A 25581-nucleotide genomic window follows, 5' to 3' on the forward strand; every position below is an offset into this window, starting at 1 on the left:
ATCTTTCGTAACTTTACAGTCGCAAAGAATAATAATAATAATGTTTTAATTATTATTATTACTCTTTGCGACTGTAAGTTACGAAACGCTCGTAACCAGTTTTATACAAAAGAGTCATTTGTACGGTATAGAAAATGCGCGTTAAGTTAGCGTATCGCATTTTTTTCTTTAACGAATATAGTGGCTAAAATCGTTCGATGTAAATTTTACTTTGCCGCAAACTGACTGCATCAAGAGGTGATTTAGACTGGAATGGTGAACATTAGGGCGATTATGTTTTTCATAGAAGTCAAAATTTACATAGGTCAAAATTTTGTCAAAATTTACATAGGTCAAAATTTTATCAAAATTTACATGTTAGGTCAAAATTTGTTAAATTACTTCAAGTCAAAATCGATAAAAAATGTCCATAAATCATGAAAAAATAAAAAAACATAGTATTTCAACTGTTTACACAAGAGTTTCCTAAAATAAACAGCTTTTTGTTTGTTCGTTTGCTTTTTCAAATCACAAAAATATCAACTTGGAAAATAGGGTTCGCGACTGCTAAAGCCAGCAAGAACAATTTGTTACCTTTACCCGAAATGACGTGGCACGATGGCGCAATACAGACTCAAACAGCTAAGGTTTCCAATCAAACGTTTGCGGTTACTGGCTGGGCACATATATATATATAGCTGTCACAGGTATTATTTAACACGCTGGGGGCTGAATTAAAAAAAACAAACAGCAATAGCCAAGGGGTAGGACAATGGTGAGCAGCGAATGTGTGAATGCTATTCAACAAAAGCGGCTCATGACGTAGGTGTGTTATGGCGCAATGTATATAGTTCCTCTTTTTCGCTTGACTTACATAGTAGTGGGTCACATTTCAGGTGGGCCGTGTTGACTGTTGGTGTTGGATTGGCGTGTCATAAATATGTGTCGTTAGATACTATAGATCCACAGTGTTGTACTTCAATTGAGAGTATTTAAACAATAAAATCTAGAACAGTGCTTCTTAACCAGGGCTCGATCGAATCCTTGGGGTTCGACGCAGCTGTTTCGAGGGTTCGACGAGAACGACCGAAATACTGTTATTTCAAGCTAAATTCGAATCTCTTTTATTTAACCTATTTAATGCAAGTTTATAATTTGATTATGCCCAGTTTCAGCTGCTAGGAGGAAGAAACGAATACTTAGCGAAAATTTTCAGGTTGCCAAAGGCTAAGAACCACTGCTCTAGACTGTGAAAAAGGGTGGCCAAACTGCAGTCAAACATTAACGTTGCCAAACGTTGTTAGTTCTAATTGAATTGTTTTGTTGTACGATAAAAGAGATCGAAAGGCATTCAATATGTAATATCGGAGCCTTAGTATTGCGTTAGATGTGGGCAAAGACTGTGCATGATTAACAATATTTAATACCCTAAAGCATTGATTCCCAAACTGTGTGCCGCGAAACTTCGTTATAATTTCGGAACATAAGAGCGGAAATACAGATAGTCATAAGCATTTTAGACTTAAATACGCACTAATCGCACTATCCATTACCAGTTAATTATATTGAGACATTTACATGTAGTTTGTCGCGTGTTAAGGGTGTTTGTAAAACTACTCTATTGTTGTTCTGTTAAAGGTGTACCGCGAAATATTTAAGATTTATAGTGTGCCACAAGCTAAAAAAGTTTAAGGACCACTGCCCTAAATCATCGTTTAAGGGCGATACAAGGTAAATTAAATGATGTTTGATTAATCAATGTTAAAACAATTCCCCTAGTCTAGTGGTTCTGAGCCTTTTGTTGGTCGTGGACATCTTTCATTGGCTTTCCACATTTTGTGGCACCTTTGTTTACGAAATGAAAAATAAATACTTCGCACAATATCACGAGAGAATAATTCAAAGTTATAATAAAAGCGACAAATTTGTGTTTACCTGGTTAAACTGAAACTAATATACCCCCCTGAAGACTGATCCGAGCATTCGTACGGTTGAAAAACGCCACTAGTTTATATCACGCTTGAAAGCACCAAAAGGGGCCCGCCAAGACAAAACGGTAGTAAACCACTGCTTAAAGCAAACTGTCCCCAAAATAGTTAAATATCCTCAATGAAAATACACCAATATGACAAAAACAGCACCATTTCAAACAACACGGAATATAAACGAAAGATAAGTTGACAACAACAAGCTAATACTATCCCTCTACAAGTAGAGCAACATTTAATTATAGTGTTAAGCCTAAGAATATTACATGGGCTGCAACATTAAAAAAAAAACAAAAAAAAAAAATGTCTTACACAAGCAAGGGCAGAAGATCTAGGAATTTTGTTGAATAGGGCGTGCTTACTTTTTAGATACTACGTCACAAAATTACGTCATAACGTGACGTTATAATATCAGTAATTTTAATAAGAGTATACGGTTCTCGGACGACTGGTGTGCAATGATAAAACTAAAGTTAGTCGCGCAAAGTGCGAAAAAATGCGTTTTGTTGGTATCAGTTGGTAGACTAATAACTTGAGAATATTTTTGCCTTGAAGTAGTTTAAATTGGCCGAAAGTAAAGTTGGGTGAGGGGGGGATCCGCCTCTGCACACAAGTCATGCAAGCCGGTGTTCTGAATGAAAAAAAGCACGATAAATTTGGATTTGTGATTAATTAATTATAACGTTGTCTACGTATACGACAGACACCAACTTAAATACCCTTACTTGAAATTCTGATTTAAACATACAGGTGGTTGGTAAAATGACTGAAGAACGCCCTGTACAAGAACCGATGGCGATAGAGCCAGAAAACACCGATAAATTTGAAATAGCAATCATTGGAGTTCGATTAACTGGAAAACCAGCTATTGTAGCTGCTGTGGGAGCTACTGCTGTAGCTTCTTATAGTGCGTTCAAACTCATCAACCATGAAGAAGTTCTGCCACAAATTGTAAAAGTGATTACAGATACTGGAAAAGCATATGTACAATCCATTACTTTGGGAAGTTTGATGATCGACATAATCATAGAAAGTCGTGAGACAAAAAACGAATTCCTACAAATGGTTTTGTCGGGTGAACTTTTAACCAAGTTAAGAAAAATAAAGATGGAAGAAAATTTCGAAAGCGTAGAAATCCAACACGTTAAGAGCTTAATCGTAACTTCTGACGAGCTTCACCAGCTAAAGACCAAAGCTGAACGAACGCTCCAACAAGTATATCAATTTGGTATAAAGACTGAGGTAACTGGAAAAGTTTTAAATATTTTCTTGTGTTCTTGTGCTATGTAGTTTTCAAATACTTGTATAATTGTATGCATTTTTAATAGTGCTATTAAATCCCAGTCAAGTCATTTATGAAACAACTTAAATCAATTAGAGTCTTTGTGAATAAACAATTAAAGTCCAAGTCTTTTTATAATAATTAGAGCAACTTCAAAAAGTCAAATTTAAGTCAAGTACCCTACTTTATAAAACTAAAACGTTAAACTAAACACGAAACACAGTCACCAAATTTTTAAACTTAAATACTCAGTTCAAACCAACTTCACCATTACAATTAGCAAAAAAACACCAAAAAACACAAGTTCAGTAGTCGATTTAATACAAAAAATTGTTTACTAGTGACTAGAATGTTCCTGAACTAACTAGTTTTCAACTAATGGGTTGAACACCAGAAATATCCGCCTTGCTCGCAAGCGATCATCCATTTCTGACGGTTCACCCTTATTCACCCCTTTTGGTTGGTTCACCCCTGCAAAAAAAATATTCCTGATTAAGAAACACTGCCAGTGTGCATGATGTCGTCTTTAGGCTTAATAGCTTTTCTTAAACGGACAAGAACGTAGTAAAAGTATATAAAACTTCGCCCAAAAAAAAGTCTTTTTATACTGTAAAAGTTGGCATAAAATATAGTTTTGGGGTTGTGACCAGGGTTTCTTAACCAGGGGTGCTCACAATCCCAAGGGTTGCGAGAACTATTCCAAAGGGGTGCGAAAATGCTGAATTACACAAAGTAAATGCATTACTGTAATTTATTTCTTTGCTTAGTTAAATGTAAAACTAACTCGACACGTTGGTATTGTGTTACTGTGTATTCAGTTATACTTATAAAAGTGAAATTACAATGGTTTTGTTATGCAATTCTAGAGGGGGGCGAGAATTGTTTGGTAATTTTTAATGTGGTTCAGCGAGAAAAAAAGTTAAAAACCACTGGCCTAATGGATCTCCCCCATTTACTACGGCCAAATAGCATAATTGATAAATAATTAAAACGTGTGAATGTAATGTTTTCCTGGTTGTTAAGCAAAAATGAATTTGCTCAGTTGGGCAAACCATCGCAAAAATGCTAAGAAAATGATATGGGGTCGGCACCGATGCTACTCAAGTATCGGACATAGGGTTCTGGTCTAGAAAGTGATGTTGAGAATCCGACTCCGCAGCCCTGCCATAGAGTATACCTTATTTTATTAAACCTTCTATCATATTATTCATAATAAACTTATGTTTTTAAGTAAAGTTTTCTAGTTAAAGCGGTCATTGGCCTCTTGTATGGTTATAGGGTGGCTGGAGCCTTATTAACCAAGATACAACCTTATACGCAGGGTTGCCATCGACATGGACCAAAAATAAGGACAACCGAAAATTAGATTAGCATTTGAAAAACGTTTTTGGACGTGCATTGTATTTATACGAGCCATGTCATATCACATTCCATAATTTTTGTCAGAAACAATCTGCTCAGCAATTATCAAGGTTTATGGTCTGGTTTTTGGTCTACTCCTGTTAATGTTGCTTGAAGAACGCTATTTTTAAAATCCGACACATAACGCGATCCACCAGGTGAAATGATCGAACGGTGGATCACGATCGAAGTTTTGGTCACTCCTGCTTATACCTTTACTAATTTAATCAAAATGTCAACTGCACTGCGCACCTATTTCCCCATAACCAACCACTTCGCAAAAAATTCTGCCTTCGCCGCACCCTACTCTGTTGTAGCCTAAACGGCAGTAACCTTGTACTGCTGTTTACTGCTAAAATGTCGTCAGCTGTTGTATCCTGGTGCAGCATCCAAAACTGCTGTACCACTGCCCTACCTATCTCACCACTTAGAAGTAAAATCCTGAGACTTGTACGCCGCGGAAGCACCTTTTCATTTATAATGTCATAAAATCTCGGAGCAAAAGCATAATTTTAGAATATTATTCAGCACCGGTTACCAGAGGAAAACGATCGAAGTTCTGTAGTTGTTGTAAATAAGACAAAATAAGGACGCAAGTCGAAAATAAGGACATTTAGGTTTTCTAAGACCTGCCCTTAAAAGTAAGGACAAATCTTAGAAATAAGGACGGTATGGCAACTCTGCTTATACGACACTATGCTTTAAATACTGTGTGTTTTTAGCCAACTCCTACTAATATTTAATTGTCCCATATTAAGACAAACTATTAACGAAAATAACATTTGCAGGAAGAAAACAACTCTGAAACGGAAATCCTGACGGGACGTACAAGTGAAAAAATTACATATGAAAGTAATGGCACACATTTATATCTACAATTATTTATCTCAGGATGGATACATTTATCAACTATTAATAAAAAAAAAACATATTACAAACCGGAGATAAAGATTTCGTATTATTCGATCATTTTTAGTAGAAACATACGCTTAAACCTGTTTACTTTCATATTGTAGAAACGACTGAAATATCAACAGCTAGACACGAAGATTTGACGCAACATTTTGATCCAAAAACGCAGGTAAGCCGTAACTTCTTAACGTTACTTTAAAGTTCAAACCAATAGTTTTTAACCCAAATTTTAACAAACAAAAAATGAATAGCAACTAATCACAAATAAGAAAGCAATGCGCCATTTTATATTCACTCCAATTGGAAACGGTTCCATCAGGTACTTTTTGCCATTGAAATTGGGGCAATACATTTGTGGGTGGCGGAGTAAAGAATTGTCGGAGTAATCAAAACGAAACCTAATCCTAAATAATCAAAATCTCAAAGTTTAAAAACTCACGTGAAACACATTCATTCTGCTACTGTGTTTCATTCGGGCTTTTAAACTGTTAATTTCGCGTCAGCAAAACAGTAGTCGACAAGCAGAAACCTGCTGACTATGGTTTTGGATTCCAGTAATATACGCCCTTGACTGTTATATAAAATAATCATGTTATGTTGAAAGAAGAATTCACTAGCTGGACTGTTTGCCGTGCTAAATAATCGTAGCACAAATCTAAAATTATTACACAAAGTTTAAATAGTTGCTCGGCTACTTCAGAATAATACTGGTGACTTTACGATATCTCGCAGTTTTTGCGATGTAGAAAAAAAAACGAGACGTTGTTTTGAGATTAGACATCACGATAGAAATTGTAATTAAAACCTAAAATAATAATAGTTTTTGCATATGTCTTGATTGCTCGTTTTACGTGCCATAATTTTTATCCACGAAATAACACTATTGTTCGTTTAAATACTGTTTTAGAAGCGATCATCTGAAGTTAGTCAGCAGTCCAATTCTGATACAAAGAAGTTAAAGTTGTCGCAACAAACTGAAGGTAAAATGATGGTTAAGTAATTTTCTAAAATAATGGGGTTGTATCTATATGCATTCAACGTTAAACATTTAATAATAAATAACCAACATTAAACAAAATACCTATAGATGTTTGAACGAGTTCTATAGATTGTAGTGTATAAAAAAGTATTGCTGCGATTCATTTTTATATGTTATAAGTAGGGCGAATATTTTTTGACTTAATTTTGTCAAAATTTACACGTTAGGTCAAAATTTGTCTATTATTTTTTATCAGAAATCGAATAAAAATGCACAAAAACCGTTTACAACATTAAAAAAACTATGGTCAGCTTTTTTAAATTGGTCGTAGTTTGTTTTTTTAATTTATCGTTGAATTTTATCAAAAAAATTTAGTTTTAATTTATATTTAAAGTCATTTCAACCGTATTATATCTTCATTAGCCGATATACGTTATAAAAATCGTATTTTTTAGGTCAAATAATAATCGCCCTAGTTATAAGGGAATATTAATTTTACACAAACAATACGATAGCATAGCAAGATCTTTTTCGTTTTAAAGCTGCCAAACAATCAACGCATATTCTGACCTTCTCTTTTTCATGTACGTTTCCTTAAAAAGTCTGCCTTGAAATTGAAACCAATTACTTACTAAACTTCCATTAAATCTTTCAAATATAGATTCTGTTTTGGACGGCATGTCCCAAAACTAAAGTTTCTGTATTTTAAACACTTAATTACAAAAAAAAATATGTTTTACAAAAAAAAAAAAAATTATTAGCGCGAATCTTGTTTTTTTTATATATGTTTTGGCCTTTTGTGAAATAAACACTTTTATGTCCAAATCACAGTGCGTCCAATGGCATTCAATTCTAAAACGACAGTTTTGCCAACCTAATCCATACAAATGCACTTTTTGCACTTCGCGCTAACTTTTTACGTGTTTTTGTGAAACGATCCAGTTGAGGGCTCAATAACCGCCATAAACAGTTGGCCAAAATATTTTTATTTAAACCACGATATCAAGAAATGTGCGATTTATTTCAATGTTCAATGCGTTACGTATAAATTATTTTTGTCAACTTAAACTTGACAAAAAAGATTCTTTTACTAGTACTAGTACAGCGGTTCCCAAACTTTTTTAAAATTTTTGCCTGTCGGACCCTTTGCAATTATTTTGATATTTCGTGTCCCTTTAAAAATTCAAGAGTCAGTTAACCCATGTTTCTTGTAGGAATATAATAGACGTTATAAAGAAGTACAATAGGTATTTTTCCTAAAAATAATTCAAGTTGATGTTTTTATGATTTAAAGGGACATGGCCACTTAAAGTAGAACCATTTCAACCAACAAATAAAATGTACGTGTTATCCCGGCGATTTATTTTGAATAAAGTTAAGTCGAAAAATCTCGATTCATTGACGCGATTGTGATCTGGAGCAACAATAATAACCACGAGTGCTTTTTTAAGGAACCGTCAACCAGGGAGGGCAGAACTTTGGCAGTGGATCCTTCACTAACTCAGGACCACAGAATTACAATAATTAAGGAAATCATCTAAACACGTTTCACGGACTCCTTAAAACCCAACGGATCCTAGTTTGGGGACCACTTCCCCAAACCAGACTTGGACAACTAGATAATTCTAGTTTTCTAATTCAATGAATTAAAGCAAAATGCGACCAATTCTAATTCTAATCTAATTTGTGAATTGCTCGTGTGCTCTAATTCTAGTTCTAATCTAATTCGGATTTTACCAAAAATGCTACTTTGTCCAACGGCATTTTTAGTCTCTTAGGCACAACAAAGAATTTGAATTCAAACTCTTTGGTTTGAACGTAATTTTTTTCACGGTCTGAAAAGCATATGTCATATGCTAAATACCATAAAATTGGCACACGTATATTCATCATTCATTTTTTTATTAAAAAACTTTTCGATTAAATGATAATGATTGTAGGCCTATATAATTAAATGTAATTCTAATTCAAAATAGTTTTTGTAAGAATTCGGTAATTTCTAATCTAATTTGAGAAACTCAAAATGATCTAATTCTAATTCTAATCTAATTTTTTGGAAAAACTGAAATGCTCTAATTTTGATTCTAATCTAATTTTAAAAAGCTAAAATAAATCTAGTTGCCCAAGTCTGCCCCAAACTATACATAAATATTAAATATGTATATATCTTGTATAGTCAATTGAAAGTAATTTTATAGTGCCATAAACTTTTCTTAGCTGGAACGTTTAATAATAATTTTGTGCAAAGACTAATTTTATTAAATTATCAAAATTAAACGGTAGAAAGAAAAGTGGTAATAGTTTTACGGGCTTTCCTTTCATGTAAACGAGTTGTTTAAACCGGTGTTTCAGTTAGCAATCATTTTTATTGTGATTTGTTTTTGTGCGACTCAGAATAAGATACAATGATTTATTAGGAATTAATGATGTATAGTCATACCAGTTACTATTTGTGCGAAACTTTTGCACAGAATGTTTGGTCACACCACTACTGTAACTATACTACCGGTTCCGCCAGTGCAATGGGTAAAAGCACAAAAGAGCCTTTCTATGTTCCATTTTTTTTTGTAAGATGTACAGCCAACGTTGAAAACTATGGAAAATATATAATCATGTAATACACTGGTTAATATTGTATTTAGAATATTTTCTATTTTGATGAGTTTAAGTTTGATTTTTCGTTCGTTACATGAAGATGTCTTAACGACCTCCCATAAGACACCCTTTGAAACACTTTTTGGCAAATATGGAACTTATATTTTTATACTGATACATCATATTTAGTATTGGAAATGACACCTTTTAAAATATATAGTTGCAATAAAAGAATACAATACAAGGAACAGTTTTAAAGCTAAAAAAATAATACCGGAAGGTTATAAAATATAAGCAACATACTACAACCCAGAATAAAACTGAGAAAAAGAAACAACCATATACAACCTTCGTCTTAACGTTCAGTTCTTCACCAACGTGTTAATTAAACTGCTTTCACTCACAACAAATAATAACACTAGTAATTTTTTACAATCACAATTTAAAAAATGTTTAACTTAACCTTATTGTTCAACAAATTAATGAACGTAACAAAAATGATAGCCTTAAGTTTGGATGCGCATGAAACTAAGTTTGTACTATTTAAATAGTCATTTGTATTGTGTACAAATGGCGCGTTTTGTTTAACGAATATAGTTTGCGAAACTTTACGGTAGTTCGTTTTGTCAACCTGTATTCGTGCAAATGGAAGAACTGTATTGAATTTATTTACCCACTGTTCTGTTCAAGCAATAGGAGTTGCCTTTGCAGACGCAGAAGATCCAAATAAAAAATCTTAAACTACATTTGCACATAAAATCTTTCGCTTACACATAAAATCTTTTAATGTAATAGGGGTTGCGTTTGGGGAAGTTCTAATAAAATGTTCGATGTAAATCAGGTGTGTGTGTATACAGGTTCAAAACACCGTGGAGGTAGCACAACTATATGGAGTATCTAGTTCCGCTTTGTGCAACAGTGACGCAATCAGCTTTGTGATGAAACGCCCCATTACAGTTCCCGAGTTTTTGAACTGAGTATGTTTTTTGTATTAGTTTCCCTGGGAGGCATCGTTGGGTTTTTTTAAATGTTTTAAGGTTTTATGTTTAAAGGGCATTCTGGGTATAAACAGTCAAAAAGCATTTCAGTTTTCGCATTTCAAATCGAACAGGACCATATGTAGCAAACGGTATAGGCAGATTTCAAGAAAAGGCCAAAAAGGAGTCGATATTATCAAAAAGGGTTAGGTTACGTAATTAAACGAAAATAGGGTTCGCGACTACTAAAGCCACCATCAACATGTTTACTTTACCCTATAACTTGTCGCGATGGTGCAATACAGACTCAAACAGCTAAGGTTTCAAATCAAACCGCGAACATTGACTGGTCACACAATATATAGCTTGAACTTTCACAAGTCTCTTCTAACACGCTGGTCGCTGAACTTGAAAAAAAAAACAGCAAAAGCCAAGGGGTAGGACAATGGTGAGCAGCGAATGCGTGAATGCTATTCAAAAAAAGCTAATCAGACAGGTTTGCTTTGGCTTATTGTATTTAGTTCCTGTTTTTCGCGTCACTAATATAGGAGTGGGTCACATTTCAGGTAAGCCGTGTGGGTGTTGGATTGGCGTGTCATAATTACATGACGTTAGATTAGATATTAATTTGTGCAAATAATGGTTTCTTATGGCGCTTTTGCATCCCTTAGGACAGTGGTTCTTAACCAGGGTTCGATCGAACCCTTGGGGATCGACGCAGCTGTTACAAGGGTTCGGCGAGAACGTCATCTGAAACATATTTAATGTTGTTATTTCAAGTTAAATTCGAATCTCATTTATGTGCCAAAGTGTCATGTAACTTAAATTGAAAGTTTGGTCAATTTAACCTATATAAATCCAAGTTGATAATTTGAATATGCCCAGTTTCAGCTGCTTGAGGAAGAAACGAATGCTGAGGGATAATTTGGGGTTCGACGAACGCTTGCAGAATAACATAGGGGTTCGACAGGTTACCCAAGGTTAGAAACCACTGCCTTAGGAGATAAAATATCTCTATAGGGGGGAAAGTAAGTATTGGAAACACTTCTACTAGGAATGTCAGAAAATATCGGTTAGGATCAGATACCCGATGCCATGTTGTAGTATCATCAATGCTCGTCAGATACTTGAATTGAGTATCGGTGCCGATCCGATGCCATTTTGATCCAGGTGTTTCATTCTTGATTTGCGAGGCAGTGATTCAAACTTGAAAGGTAAATATAAGAAATTATAGTAGGTTGAAAACTGGAGGTTTGTGTGGCCATTTTGTTCGAACCATAACCAAGCCCGAATTGATTTTGCAACATTTCAGGGAGTCAAACTATTTCACCTACTATTTATAATACATTTAATCCTTACCGAACCCGAATCTTCCACCAAAGCATTTCGCTCCAAGATGACGTCACAAATGACATTTGACGATTCAAAGTAACTCGGTAAAAGTGCATGTTACATGGTACCCAGAGCTTAAATCTATATTATGCTTTTTGCGTTTCTCAATGATTTCATTCAACTACTTTCTAAATCGTTAGCGACAACGGTGATATAAAGTAAAATGCTAACTTTTTCAATTCTATTGCAAAAATGTTATCCTTTATACTATTAGTCTAAGCAAGTATTGTGGAAAATATGAAAAGACCAATTTGAACTAGAAATATCTTTCGTAACTTTACAGTCGCAAAGAATAATAATAATAATGTTTTAATTCGCTCGTAACCAGTTTTATACAAAACAGTCATTTGTACTGTATATTCAAACAGTCATTTGTACGGTATATAAAATGCGCGTTAAGTTTGCGTATGGCATTTTTTTGTTTAACGAATATAGTTTGCTAAAATCGTTCGATGTACATTTTACTTTGATGCAAACTGACTGCATCAAGAGGTGATTTAGACTGGAATGGTGACCATTAGGGCGATTATGTTTTGACTTTTCATAGAAGTCAAAATTTTGTCAAAATTTGTAGTACACTAATGCAGTCACGATTCTTTCTAATGTAACAACTTTCTAACTAATGCGAACGATTTGCTGATAACAGGTAGTAGAGCATAATATATGTTTTATTTTATGATGTCACAAGAGACTTCATTAAACAAGCTATATGATCGAATAAGTTGGTACGCAGACCCCAGTTTGGGAACCGCTGTACTAGAGGTTTCCTAAAATTACTTGTTTTATGACGTTACGTTACGACTTTGTGCGTTCTGGCAAAAAAATTACCACCGTTTTATTCCACATTCTCATTTTAACCATGTGATCAAATTTAGGTAATATTACTTTATTTTAGATTCTGCTGTACACCACGATCCGCAACCGCGTCGGTACTATTTGGAGGAAATCTTTATAACAAGAGGTTTGAACACCGACTGTATCTTAACATAAATTGTTTATAGAAGAACTTTATTTTAGAGTAATATTCACCTTTATAAAAATAAATGTTACACCCGTTCGCACCTATAGTAACGTGATAGACTTCTTAAATCTATAGCTTTGGAGTTATCATTGGCAAGTGTTTAACGTTTTAAATATTTTAGTTCATGCATATGTTAAAAACGTAAATAAATGATTTCATGTTCACCTTTTAAAATTTGGCCACTTTTTGTGCCTTTTTTACGTTAAATGCAGCACTGGAATATTAGGCATCCCTAATCAAAGCTGGTTTTACCATTCGGAAAAACAATAACTTTTGCACCTTTTCTGTGCGAAATCAATGACTTAACTATTAAGATTATTTCAACAAAATGTGTAAAACGGAGGCATGCGAACAACATATGTTAACCCCAGCATGAAGTGGTGATTGCTGTGGTTGTTTCTAGGAAAAATTTTTTTTTCTAACAAGGCGACAAAATGAAGTCCGGCTCAGACCCCGCAGTCATGCAGAGAATTACCGACACTTTATACCAGTTTTGTAAACAAGTCATTTGGAAATGACTAAAGTCCCAGTCAAGTCATTTGAAAAATAACCAAGTCCAAGTCAAGTCTTTTTAAACAAATAACAAGTCAAGTCCAAGTCAAATTATTTTAAATAAATAACAAATCAGGACTCAGTGAAAGTTATAATTAGAGCAACTCAAGTCACTGACACGGAATTTAAACGTTAAAACTCGATTATAAGCAATGCGTCAATAAAAAAACAAAAAAAACTAGACAGGGTGTGCGGTTTTTGTATATTTTGCTAAGGGGTTATAGCGCGGTTCTACTATATTATACCAGGGGGGTATAGCGCAGTTCCACTATACTTTACCAGGGTGTTATTCCTTAGTTATTCTATATTTTTTAAACGGGTCTTATTTGTCAGTGTCCATATACTCCCAATGTTGTGCTTCCAGTTTCGGTGCTTTAGCAGGCAAAAGCGGATGTGGCCCGAAGTTGCGTGGTATAGGTTGGACATGGTGCACTTTTACAAGAATGATTGTCAGTGGTCTTAATATAAATTTGGCTGCGAAGCAAACCTATAACTTGTCTTTATAATTAAAAAATATTTGACAGTTTTTTCTTGCACCCCTGTACGCCTCTCATTGGGGACAAAAGTCAATAGTGTGACGTACTCGATTTAGTTCTTTACAGCTATATACTCTAACCTAGCGGCAGAAAACCTTCAATGCAGAATTTGTTCATATCGCTTGCTTTATTCTGGCCGCGAAGCGTCTGGCTGCCTACTGTGCTTTTTTTGTCCAGCGCGTGCAACATTCATTGTGCGAAGTGGCTGGTCTCAGTGAAACTAAGCGCGTGCGACTTGCCTTTTAAAAAAAGGCTTAGTAAATTAACGTATTGCTTTTACAAAACAACATATTTTACCGCCGCAGATTGAAATGAAAAATTGTGGAGGCAGTGTACACCACTTTCCAGTTTTTATTCTATGAATGAAATCACTTTAATTTCTATATTTTTGTTTAGTTATTTTCCCCCATAGGTTAATTATTTTAAATTGGAGTTCAAAATTGGCCTGAAGAGCAATCTATAATTTGTCTTTATAATTGAAAACTATTTAACAATGTTTTCTTTAGTTTTTTAGACACCTCTAAACACAAAAACGGCCGAATTTTAATTTTACCCCCCTAAATTACTCCCCTTTTTTTCAAGAGGTAAAATGTTTATTTTAACATCAGCTTTAATTGGTTCTCTAACATTTGTGAAATTTTCAGATGTTTATGTCATTTCCTTCTAGTGTAAATATGTCATTGAAATGTCCTAAAGTGTTGTGCATTTTGACCCCCCGGATGAAAAGTTCAGGGGTAAGGTTTAAAATTTTGTTACTTAGCATTGTATATGTCATGTATCCATCATACATAAATATATCAGATTTTGTTACATTTTTTTATCTCTGAAAAGTGCTTAAAACCAAAATTAACAAAAAATGACAGTTTTGCCCCCCTAAAAACCTCCCCTTAGATCTTGTGCACAAAAATTTTATATTAGAAACAACTTTGGGAGGGTATTTACCAGTTGTGAAAATTTCATGTTCCAACTATGTTTTTTTCCTTGTCAAAAGTGAACAACAAAAAAATTGACTGAAAAAAAAAAATAATAATTCGGACAAAAACAACATGTGTCCAAAAAAAAAATTTTTTTTTTCGGGCCACATAAATATAGAAAGGTAATTTTGTTTTACGCGTTGAAATTGAGATAAATAACACAGGTTAGTTAAAAAACATTTAATCTAATCACCTAATTCCAAACCACGTTTTTTGACACCATGACTTCAGTCAAGTTAAGTCCAAAACAGTGAAGTCATTGTACCGTATACCATAGCATATACTACACGACACTAGGCGGTTTCAGAAATTTTGCTTGGGGAATGGCATTTTTTAGAGATGGCATCACAGGGTTACGTAATAATGTGACGTCACAGGGTTAGGTTATACCGTGACGTCACAGGATTACGTCAAAATGGGATGTAACAATGTTGCATCTAAATGTGATGTCATAAAAGGGTAACCTTATGAACATAACACGGTTCGTTTATTTGGTTAAAAATTTAGATTGAATATTTGTTAAGCGTTCAATACGAAAGCTATCACGATGAAATCGATACACACAAAACGCAAAACGCCTTTATATTGTTTAAGTCGCCAAAACTTTAGTTTTCTATGTTGCGATAGGACGCACGGTGCCTTTGGCTAAAACAACTTAAAAAAATAGGTCAGACATTCTAGCAATGTAATTAGATTGGCAAGTAGCGCGAATTTTTTTTCAACTTGCTTGGTTAAAGTAGGAAAAAAATACAGTTTAAGGGGAGGACATGACCACGCGATCTCCCTTGGATACAGCCCAGTATACGAACTAGTTTCGACTTTATTCAAAAGTATGGCATTTTTCCAACTTTTATTAAGCCCAAAACTATTTGATTTTGTTTTTTCAGATACTTGCAGCAAGGACGAAGACTATGCTTATTTAAGCAGACTTAACAAGTTACCGGCAGAAATGGTACAGGCTAATACTAACTTTGAGTACTACTCAGTTTTAATGCACACGGACCGTCATTCTGAAGCACATACAGTTCGTTCAAAACTCACCGCGTTTATAAATCAACGTGTAAACGCAACCGGAGAGGAATTGTTCAACTTTGCTAACAGCCAGGAAAAGAAAGTTCGTTTTTGGGAAGCGATATTTTTCTATATTCTTGCTGCGTGTTTCTATTTGAAACAGGAAAAGGGTGTGGCCAATGAATTAATAGATTGTATTATAGCACTGACAAATGTGGCTGTCCAACTAAAAAATAAAGGTACTTCTCCAAATGATTATTTAAACATGGTGTTTCAAGCAATGAACAACTGCAAAAGAAAAATTTATAAAATTAGTAACGACGAGCTCCATCACGCAAAAGTTGATTACCATTTGGGTCGATTTGAATGGGAGATTTTTAAACATCATGAAAAAGCCTTGGCATTGCTAAATAGTGCTGAGCCCCATCTGAAAAAATGTGGCATGCTTATTGATCATGGTGATTGCTTGCTACTGATGGGGCTTATGTATAAAAGCAATTCAGACTATGAGGAGGCTAAAAATAAATTTCAAAAAGCCAAAAGTTCTTTTAAAAGGGATGAGAAAAACGTGGATTTAAAAAATGTTGTGGAGAAGGAGAAATTGGCAAAAAAGATTAAGGAATGTGAGGCAGACATTAAACAGTGTGCTAAACATTTAAAACCAAACACACGTGAATCATCTAAAAATACCAATATTGTGTGACATACCCATTTAAATACCGTGTTCCTACAAACACTCACTTCTGTCATTTGTTCATTTAATGTTTATTATGCAAAAAATAAAAAGTTATTACTCTGTCAAACTTACGAAACAGATAAAATTAAAAAGTAAAAAAAAAAATTCCGTATTCCGTATTAAACTTGTGCTAAGAAGTTCACTTACCCCAAGTTATTAAACTATTATTTTTGATAAATTTACGTTTCAACATATAAACTTCTAGTTTGGATGGCAAATTATTTCTGAAACTTACAATAATTTGGTATCGGATCGGCACCGATATCACCCTTGTATCGGACAACTACCGATACTACCACTTGGTATCGGGTATCGGCTCCGATCCGATCTTATCGAACATCCTTATCATAAATTATCGAAACGCTATCTTAACTTCCCACGCTTTACGATACGATTCATGCTTATCTTGTAGTGGATAGATGGAAATCAGTTTTGATCGTTTATTTGTATTTTGTGTATAGAGCGTGCTGTTTATATTTCAATATAATGTGTTCCATTGAATCATTTTGTTGGTGTAAATAGCAGAAAGTAATAAACTATGTAAAAAGTATGGCATTTTTTAACCCCCACTCGCAACAGTTTTAGTTAAGACAAGGATCAATAACGCTTTTATGTTCAAAAAGTTATTGAAATGACGCATAGTTTTGGGTAAGGGTCCACCGTAACCGTCCAAAAACATCTTGATTGAGATTAACCCAGTAGATTTAGACAAGGCAAAAAATCATTTCGTTAGCTAACTCTACATTTTTGGCGCTGGTCTCGTATCCTACCACCTTTTCGTCTGGGGATTTCTATTACTATTTTGATTGGAGTGCGAGTTAGGGTTTGGGTTCAAGTGGTCAACTACTATTATTATATTTCTTCATCCATATTTATTTATTCTATTTCGTAAACCTTGGACGAAAATGTGGTAGGATTCTAGATCAGCCAGCGCCCATTTTTTTACACAGAATGAGTACAGATCAACTTACATATTACAGTCAAAATAAAAACAACGCCAATATTGCAGTAGCCACACAAACACAATCAGCCTTGTAATATTAAGCATGTTTGAAAAAAACTATAAACCAACTTACCTAAGCTGCGAAGTGACAAGCAGAATGCCGTAAGATCTCACTGTATTTCAGGAATAACAACTTTAGATTGAAAAGTTTGGCCTGTGTGAAAATTTATTCAAAGCTTGTTTAAAGCAAACCGGTAAAACTTAAGTCGCACTTACAGCTTTCGGTAGTGTTTGGATTACAGTTGCGCAAATTTCAGCATTAACCAAATTAAAGCTTTCAAAAATACTAGGAACACGACTAGTAAACAACAACTTGCTGCTTTGCTGAAAACTTTGCTTGCTAGAAAGCTTTCCTGCCTAAAACTTGCAGCTAATCTTTTGCTTGCGGCATTGTTTTGTACACAATCGAAATTCGTGTTTCGTTGTTGACGTTTCTATTTTGCATGGTACACCGACCTTTGTGATCAGGTCAATTATTTTAATGAAATAAAAATGCTCAGTCGAGGCTCGCAATATTTCAACTTATATAGCGATTGAAGCGTAGCTTTGTAGTAATTTTATTTCAAAAAGGGCACTTAGTAGAGTTTTTACTTAACATTAAATGAAGCTGCTTGGGGCAGGGGTGGAAATAGAATAATTTTCTTATAGTAACGATAAAAAAAAATTTTTGAAATGCATGAGCATCTTCAGAGATGACGTCATAAAGCTACGTCAAAACAAGACTTCTAAACAAAGAAACCTACTGGCTGTAGTTCGATGTAGTGCATAAATATCCAACTGAAAGCTTAGTTTAAACAAATTTAAGACAAATGGTTTGGTGAACAAAGATCATTTTTTACGTATGTTGTGCAGGCCTGCTTTCTACGATTCAAATTATTTGCTACTAATGCAGCTATCATGAAGTAGAAAGTGCTTATGAAACAATAATTGGTTTGGTTTGATGTTTACTTTTGCTTATTTTTTTATTTCTTGGTAGTTGGGACTTTTTTCTATATATAGTGTTGTAATGACTTAAGTCAATGACTGTTAAGTGACTGTTTTTAAATGACATAATCTAATTTAAGTCGTTTTGGTAAAATGGATTGACTTGACTCAAATCTTTTAGACAAATGACTTGATTTGGACTTAAGTCATTGAGTCAAATGCTTTGGGTTGAAATTAAGGGTTTTGATTTAACATTTTCAAGTTTTGTAAGTAGAACGACTAGATTGCTACACATTATTTTCTGTTTTTTTTTTAGTCGAGTTACTGCTCGTAATCGGAGTTTACCAATTTTAATGGCTTATCGTTTTGTTATTATATTCGTGGTTTGACTTGCTCTAATAATAGGGCTACCATATTTTCAGCACCGAAAAAGAGGACATTTTTTGCCGGCAAGTAAAACGAAAGTAGAATTGTTACCTTTGAGTTTGATGATGTTTTATGCTGATTATCGGAATGTTTGGTTGTTTTGGGATTCTTGGATTAATTTTCGATAGGAAATTTGGTGTTGCTGGCCGAGCGCAAATATTGATCTGTTTGCTGCCAGCGCAATGTTTTTGCTGTTGGCGGCTACGAAGAGAGTTATAACTGAAAATTTAAAAGCCTACGTTTTACACACACCTTTTCTTTATTAATGGGCCTTTTTACATGTGAGGTTCTGTTGCAAGTTTTCTGGCGCAATGTTTGCTATACCAATCAAGCAGGTAGGGCTAGTAGGGCAATTTGTTTGAAAACCTTTTTTAAAACAGCAATTCAGCATGTTATGGCTACAGTATTTTTTTGGAAATAATTACAACGTCTCGCCGAAAAGTCTTGTTTAAAATATAAGCAACTAACTCGAAATGCGAGAAAAGAGGACATTTGGGCATTTTTTAACGTCCTCGGAGGACCATTCATTTTTCTTGAGAAAAGAGGACAAATCCTCCTAAAAGAGGACATATGATTGGCCTATCTAATAATGACTTAACTGGAACATGACTGGGCAACCGATGACTTAGACTGGGACTTCACTTGCAATATTTTGAAAACACTTGACTTGGACTTCAGTTATTTTACAAATGACTTGTTTACAACACTATAATGGCGACCTTGATGTGGACCTATAGTGAGTTTAGTACACGCTTGGTATAGTTTTGTAGCCTATTAGTAATGCAATATCACCTATTTTATTATTTAAACTTATCAGCTTAATTTACCAAAAAATAAGTACAGTTATAAAAAGGAAAAAAGGCTGTTTGTCTATCGCATGCAATCGCAAATTTGAAGCTATTAGCAAAACTATATCGTAAATAGCGATATATTAGTTCCTTAACAAGAGTATTCCATAGCTCATTCAAGTGGTAAAAGTCAATTAACGTACCGTATACACACGGATGCTTTTAAAAGTTTGCCCAAAAAAATCTAAAAGCGTTTATGGCGAATGTTTGAAATTTCTACTACCTAATTTGGTAAATAATTTTAAGCCGGGCGAAAATTGATCACTTTAGAGCAGTGCTTCTTAAGCTTTTTTTAGTTTAGTTCAACCCCTAGCATCTATCTCCAGATTTCATTCACCCTTGTCTCATGATATGATAAAACTATCTCGTCTTTATATAACAGCACAGATTGCACACCCGGAATACCCGCCCTGCTCGCAAACTATATCATCCATTTCTGACGGTTCACCCCTGCAAAAATTTTATTCACCCTGGGGTGAACCATTCACCTGATTAAGAAACACTGCTTTAGGAGGGTGTTTTTTCCTCTATTTTACGGTTTCTGACTAAAAAACCCAAAGCTTATCTATATACCAGCTGTATTTGCCCGACAAACTTTTTCCGTTTCGATAAAAACTAAAACACAGAACAAGTTAGAAAAAAATAGTTTATTATCGGCGCGCGAACCGATGTAGCAACGAAGAAATGCGCGCCAAACGAAAGCTCGACTTGCAAAGAGCAAAAAACATCGCTGAAGCTTCGGACAAAATACAGCGAAGGCGCTTGTAGCACCAAAAGAAAAACTTAACTTCAACACCATTGCATGGAAAGTATAGGATTTCACAAAAAGCAAAACTTGGATGTTTCGCAGCGGCATAAATAACAAAAGCAACGAGAAATCGCGGGCGGAACAATCGAAGCGGCGTTTAAACAATCTCCCACTGTTCGTTAACATTCTCCAAATTCTCATAAGGAATTTTTAAGAAGAAAAATCGCATATCTTTAAACCGCAATTATTGATTGCTTTGCAGTTGATTTTGAGACGCTAAACAAGCAAAGCCTACACAGATAAGTTTCAATCGCCAAAACAACTTTGAAATTTTTATTTGAAACGTTTAAACCAGTGGATCTTAAGCTGTGTACCTCCAGAGTTTCTTAAGTGTGGCGCGAAACCTATTGTAATTTGTGGAAAACAACCCGTTCCAATTACAAAAAGCATGCGAGACTGGAATGCACACTCTCCATTAGATAACTGGTCAATTTCTAATAAGCAACTTTGTTCTAGAAAGTGTTTTTTTTTAGAACCACAGGTTTAACGGGTACAATGAAGACATCTGCCTTGGCTTATCGCTCTGTGTCTTTTAATCCTCCTTTTCGAAATTATTCAGATTCCTCAAGCGCGCGATTATCAAAGGATTGCAAGACACAAGGAAGCAGCATCAACCTCTTCTTCTCAATCTTCTTCTCACGGAGGGCAACACTCTTTAACAACAAGAGGACCTTTCCCCCATAGCGGATATGACATCACCACACGTGACGTCATCACACAGCGTTCGCTCCGGAAGTCCCCTCCTCCTCCATTACGTCATCCATGACGGAGGAGATATTGGAGGTGCGAGCTGATGTGCAGGGAGTGGAGCTGGCGGTGCTCAGATGCCTCCTCAGAGTCCGGATGCCGTTTTCCAGCGTGTCCATGTGGAGGGTGACGTTGATCCCCAGGTTCTTGAGATCACTGAGATAATAGGAAGTTAGTTAGGATTTTTTTTCTTTTTTTTAAGATTTTTTTTTAGTTTTTTTTTGTAATTTTTTAAGAAAAATTCAGTTAACAAAACGGTAAAAAATTTCATCTGCGATGCAGGAGTCATCCTATTCTGACGTCACACAGGTTTGTTTACTTTCAAAACTGCTTACTTTATAGTGAGGTTCGAGACTTTCTCCAGGTTGTCGATTCCACGCTGCTGGAACTGGTCGCTGTAGCCACTCAAGCGTTGCAATTCCAGCCAATCACGGACCGAGTTGACCTGCCCGTTGTCCATGGCACGGCTCAGATTAGGGGTCGCTCTAAGGGTTGAAGGTCAAAGGTTAAACACAAGTCAAAAACGGTATTTGGTCGAAATATTGGGGTAAGCCTCGGTATTCAAGTTTTGACATTTTTGCTTTCAGTTGATTATTTTACTTTTTCTAGCAGTAGTAATACAGAGAAAAAATAAAAAGGTAACACTTTGTCAAAAAAACAATTAGTTTTCTTGATTTGTTTTGTACCATGAATTGTATTCAAGTTATTTGGTTCAAATATTACGGCATATGATCCTAAAATATTAATTGCCATTTTAGTGAATAATTTTGACTTTTTCTAGCATTGGTATAGTTAAAAGAATAAAAGATACCCCAAGTAGGTAACACTGCGTAAAATTATCAACTTCTTTTATTGCTTATTTTCAATATGGAAAAAAATTAAGTTCACCGGTATACGATCAAAAAAAAAAAAATTAAACTTTTAGTTCAGTGGCATATGAATTGATCCTATTTATTGCTTCTGTATCGAACTTACCCTATATGGAAGGATGCCGCCTCTGATCGCTGAACCGTGTTACCGCTGCTGACGTTCATGTTCAGCTGTTCTGGTTGAGCGAGCAGGGAGTCGAGTGTCCTTACGATGTTACGAAAAATAGTTTAATAAATTGAAACTAACTAGAATTATATAAAATGACAATTAAGGTTATTTCTGTATCTCAGGTTTAAAAAAATCGTTATCAGTATTAGTTGGCAAAAAAGATTAAAAATCAATTATGGGTATCATTTAAAAAAAAATAATATATCAAAGTCTGAGGTAAACTGATGTATCACTTGCAAACAATTTATTTATACAAGAATACTTACATTCAATAAAATATTATATAAAAAACAAACACACCTTTAAAAAAAAGTTTTGTGTTTCTCTTGGAATTCCAGCTGGCAAATTTCTTCTTCTTCGTTCAACATCCCTGTTCACTCGCGTCCAGTCGATTTTGATATATCCACACTGGTTGGCGACTTGTATCATCAACAACCCCCCTCCAACCGCAGAAGCGGCAAATTTTCCAACTTTCTTGAAGATGTATCCCACAGCCCTGCGAAAATATGTATTAAAGGTTACATACTGCCAGAGTTTTTGTAAGGTTTTGTTTTGCTAAGCTCTCATAAAATCTGAGAGACAGCCAAATTGGAGTTGAGGTATGCAACTCTTTCTAAGAACTCAAATGTAGTTTTAAAAATGTACACCACAGCCCTGCAAATAAAAGTTATTGAGCATATTTTTCATCAAACCTATTTAAGAGAAACGTGATGTTTTTTATAAACTAAAACATTAGAAGAAAAAAATTAAAAACAGCTTCCTTTATCAAGCCATAGGTTTTTTAAAGATTTTTTTAAGTTAACTATTAAAAGTTTTATTAAATGTTAAGAAAATACACTTTTGTAATAAAATTAGGTAAAATAGGGAATGGAAAGAAATGTTTGTCTATACCAAACGGCCCTGCGAAAATAGGTATTAAAGACTCCATACAGCCAGAGTTTTTGTTTTCTAACCTCTTTTAGACAAGAAAAGACCTTTTGAGGTATGCAAGTATTTTTAAAAACTTACATCTAACGCAAACTTTTATTTTTTAAAATGCACACCACAGCCTTGCGAAAAAAAGTTAATGAAAATAATTTAGTTCAAAATTATTGAAGAAACATGAAGTGATTTTATAACTACAAAAAATATAAAAACAAAACCTCAATATGCTTTTATCAGAATTTAAGTTTTTTTTATAAGGATTTGAATAAATTAGATAATAAAAGTTTTATTCAATGTTAAAAAATAAATTTGCTGCATTCCCAGCATTCTTGAATAAGTTGATATTCTATTTTAAACAATTTTAATTATTATTAGCAAAAGCAATTTTTGTCATAATTACCCTCCAATTACATTATTGAAAACATTATAGTACACTGTAATGGCTTCCAGGTACATCTTATAAGTTAACTATATTGGATTGGTACTAATTGCATAACTAAACTATGCCCAAAACTATTCAGTAAAAATACTTACCAAACAGTAAGGAGAATGCACAAACACAACATAAAATGTACAAAGTCAGCATACCACCCACTTGCTCCTCCAATTGCGATTTGCGTTGCAGGTTTGTACTGCACGAGCGCACCCACCCCAAAATAGCGGTCGAGAATGCTGGAGGCCCTTTCGTTAAGTTCATCTGTATCAAGAAACTCATAGACATCGTCGATTGGATTGGCTGTTGAAAAAAATAGATGGAGTTGAAATTTTAATAAAAAAACAGTCCACTAATGTGATTCATCTACAGTATATATGCATGATTTTGGTAAGCGTAGTTAATTTCAATATTTTTTCTGGTTATAACTAGGTATGTCAGTAAAAATATCAGAACAGAGCCAAACCAGTTAGTATTGTATTTTTTTTATTTTTTTTTCTGTTTCAAAAATATTTAATTATTTCAAATAAAATGTTGTCCTTTAAATTGTTGTGTTGTCCTACAGATGCCACATATTCATAAATAGTAAAAATTCCTCAACATATTACATAAGGATTCGATATTCTGGATTCGTGATTCTAAATTCCGAAACCTACTATTCCAAAATACCTTGGGATTCTACTTTTAACATCCCTACTCATAATCTACAATAATTCAACCAACATATTGATAGTACTACCTATTGGTATGGGCTGATCATCATCTGTCATATTTTAGCACTTGTTCACTTTAGTTTTCGATTTCTTGTCTCTGCTTTATCGTGCTTTCACGTTGTACGAAAAGTTGTTTGCTCTTAATGTTTTTCAGAAATCCCATTGGAAAATGTAAACAACACATAGAAATCTTAGTCATGAGCACAAATACTTGGCTTTCCTTACGGCCTGCGGTTCAAATGCGGCCCACCAGTTTAATTCGTCCGGCCAGCGGCATATTTTCCTCATGATTCCAGAATACAATCATATTATTGTAAAATTTTAAACTAAACAACATTTCATAAACCCTATTTTACATTTTTGTAATGTTTTCTTCGTTTAATAATACCTTTTCAAGTTAAATTAGTTTGAAACTCTATTTTAAATACAGATTACGATCATCAATTCGTATATTTATCTTGCCCTATTTGAAAATGGTTTGCTAACTTTAATTTTTAAAACAAAACCTTTATAATAAGATTTTCCAAGCGTGTTTTTTTGCATTTATTCAGTTGAAAATCCAATATCGAATATTGTAACAAATGGTCGTAATATCTTAATATTGTATTGGTTTTAAACGTATTGCATTTCCTTCAAAACACTTGCGCATAATTTTAAATGTGTAACGTAAAGGCCCTTACATTAACCCACGTATTTTTTCCTATTACTCAAACAGCAAGATTGGCCTTCACATCCTGTTTGCTTATCGTTAAAGCGTTCTAATCCTTCGGCCACAACAATTTTAATATTTTTGCGGACGCGGTTGTTTTTTATGTAGCCTTGTTAGTATTGATAGCACAACCTCAACGAATTTTCATAGTTTAGCTATAAAACTATTTAAAAAGTGTGAGACCTGTAGAAACACCAACTTTTTAAATGTTATAAATGTAAAACCATGGTAAGCTGGATCAAGTAGTATGTTTACGTTGTTTACGTAGAACTGATCCTACGGTATACGCTGCCCGCCAGCGGTATCTGTAGGCTATAACAAGTTTGAAGAAAACTATCAAAAAGTGTATTACGGAACTGGCGAAGTTCTTAATTTGGTGAACTTAAGCTTTTAACATCTTGCATTTTGCAATTCAGAGATAAAATTGCAATACATTTGGCGGACCGGCAGAAAAGTTGACGCGGACCGGCGGCTGAGAACCACTGGTATAATGTGTTATTGGTTTACTGTGCATATAGCGCTGGAAGCGAGTTTTTAATTTATGTATGTAGTAGCCGATACGAAACATAAGTAGTAACTATGTAGGAGCAAAATAGAAGATTCTCAAAACCGAGTGAAAGTCTACGCAATTACAGTTAAAATGCTGTATGTAAGTGGTCGTCATCAGAAACAT

The 25581-nt window shown here is 34.4% G+C and overlaps 2 protein-coding genes across 2 annotated transcripts; one reads left to right on the forward strand and one right to left on the reverse strand.

Moving 5' to 3' along the window:
• The first annotated feature begins 2729 nt into the window (after positions 1–2729).
• LOC146146725 (uncharacterized) lies at positions 2730–21028 on the forward strand. The gene is made up of 6 exons (XM_083387001.1): positions 2730–3209; positions 5439–5502; positions 5667–5731; positions 6470–6542; positions 15476–15706; positions 20904–21028. Exons 1-6 carry the CDS (start codon positions 2730–2732, stop codon positions 21026–21028), a joined length of 1038 nt encoding a protein of 345 aa, XP_083243127.1.
• LOC146146726 (uncharacterized) lies at positions 20357–24256 on the reverse strand. The gene is made up of 6 exons (XM_083387002.1): positions 24226–24256; positions 23642–23789; positions 22512–22625; positions 22067–22165; positions 21427–21576; positions 20357–21247 (listed from the first exon to the last, which is right to left on the reverse strand). Exons 1-6 carry the CDS (start codon positions 24254–24256, stop codon positions 21058–21060), a joined length of 732 nt encoding a protein of 243 aa, XP_083243128.1. The 3' UTR covers positions 20357–21057.
• Positions 24257–25581: the final 1325 nt, after the last annotated feature.

Source organism: Ascidiella aspersa, chromosome 4 (assembly GCF_963924565.1).
Source record: "Ascidiella aspersa chromosome 4, kaAscAspe10.2, whole genome shotgun sequence".
Lineage (NCBI taxonomy): Eukaryota > Metazoa > Chordata > Ascidiacea > Phlebobranchia > Ascidiidae > Ascidiella > Ascidiella aspersa.

Coding starts and splice junctions, on each gene's coding strand:
- LOC146146725 (XM_083387001.1), top strand. CDS start 2,730: ATGACTGAAGAACGCCCTGTACAAGAACCGATGGCGATAGAGCCAGAA. Junction 3,210..5,438: donor AATTTGGTATAAAGACTGAG/GTAACTGGAAAA, acceptor TAACATTTGCAG/GAAGAAAACAACTCTGAAAC. Junction 5,732..6,469: donor ATTTTGATCCAAAAACGCAG/GTAAGCCGTAAC, acceptor ATACTGTTTTAG/AAGCGATCATCTGAAGTTAG.
- LOC146146726 (XM_083387002.1), bottom strand. CDS start 24,256: ATGACAGATGATGATCAGCCCATACCAATAG. Junction 22,166..22,511: donor TATATCAAAATCGACTGGAC/GCGAGTGAACAG, acceptor TAACATCGTAAG/GACACTCGACTCCCTGCTCG. Junction 21,577..22,066: donor GCGGCATCCTTCCATATAGG/GTAAGTTCGATA, acceptor TTCAACCCTTAG/AGCGACCCCTAATCTGAGCC.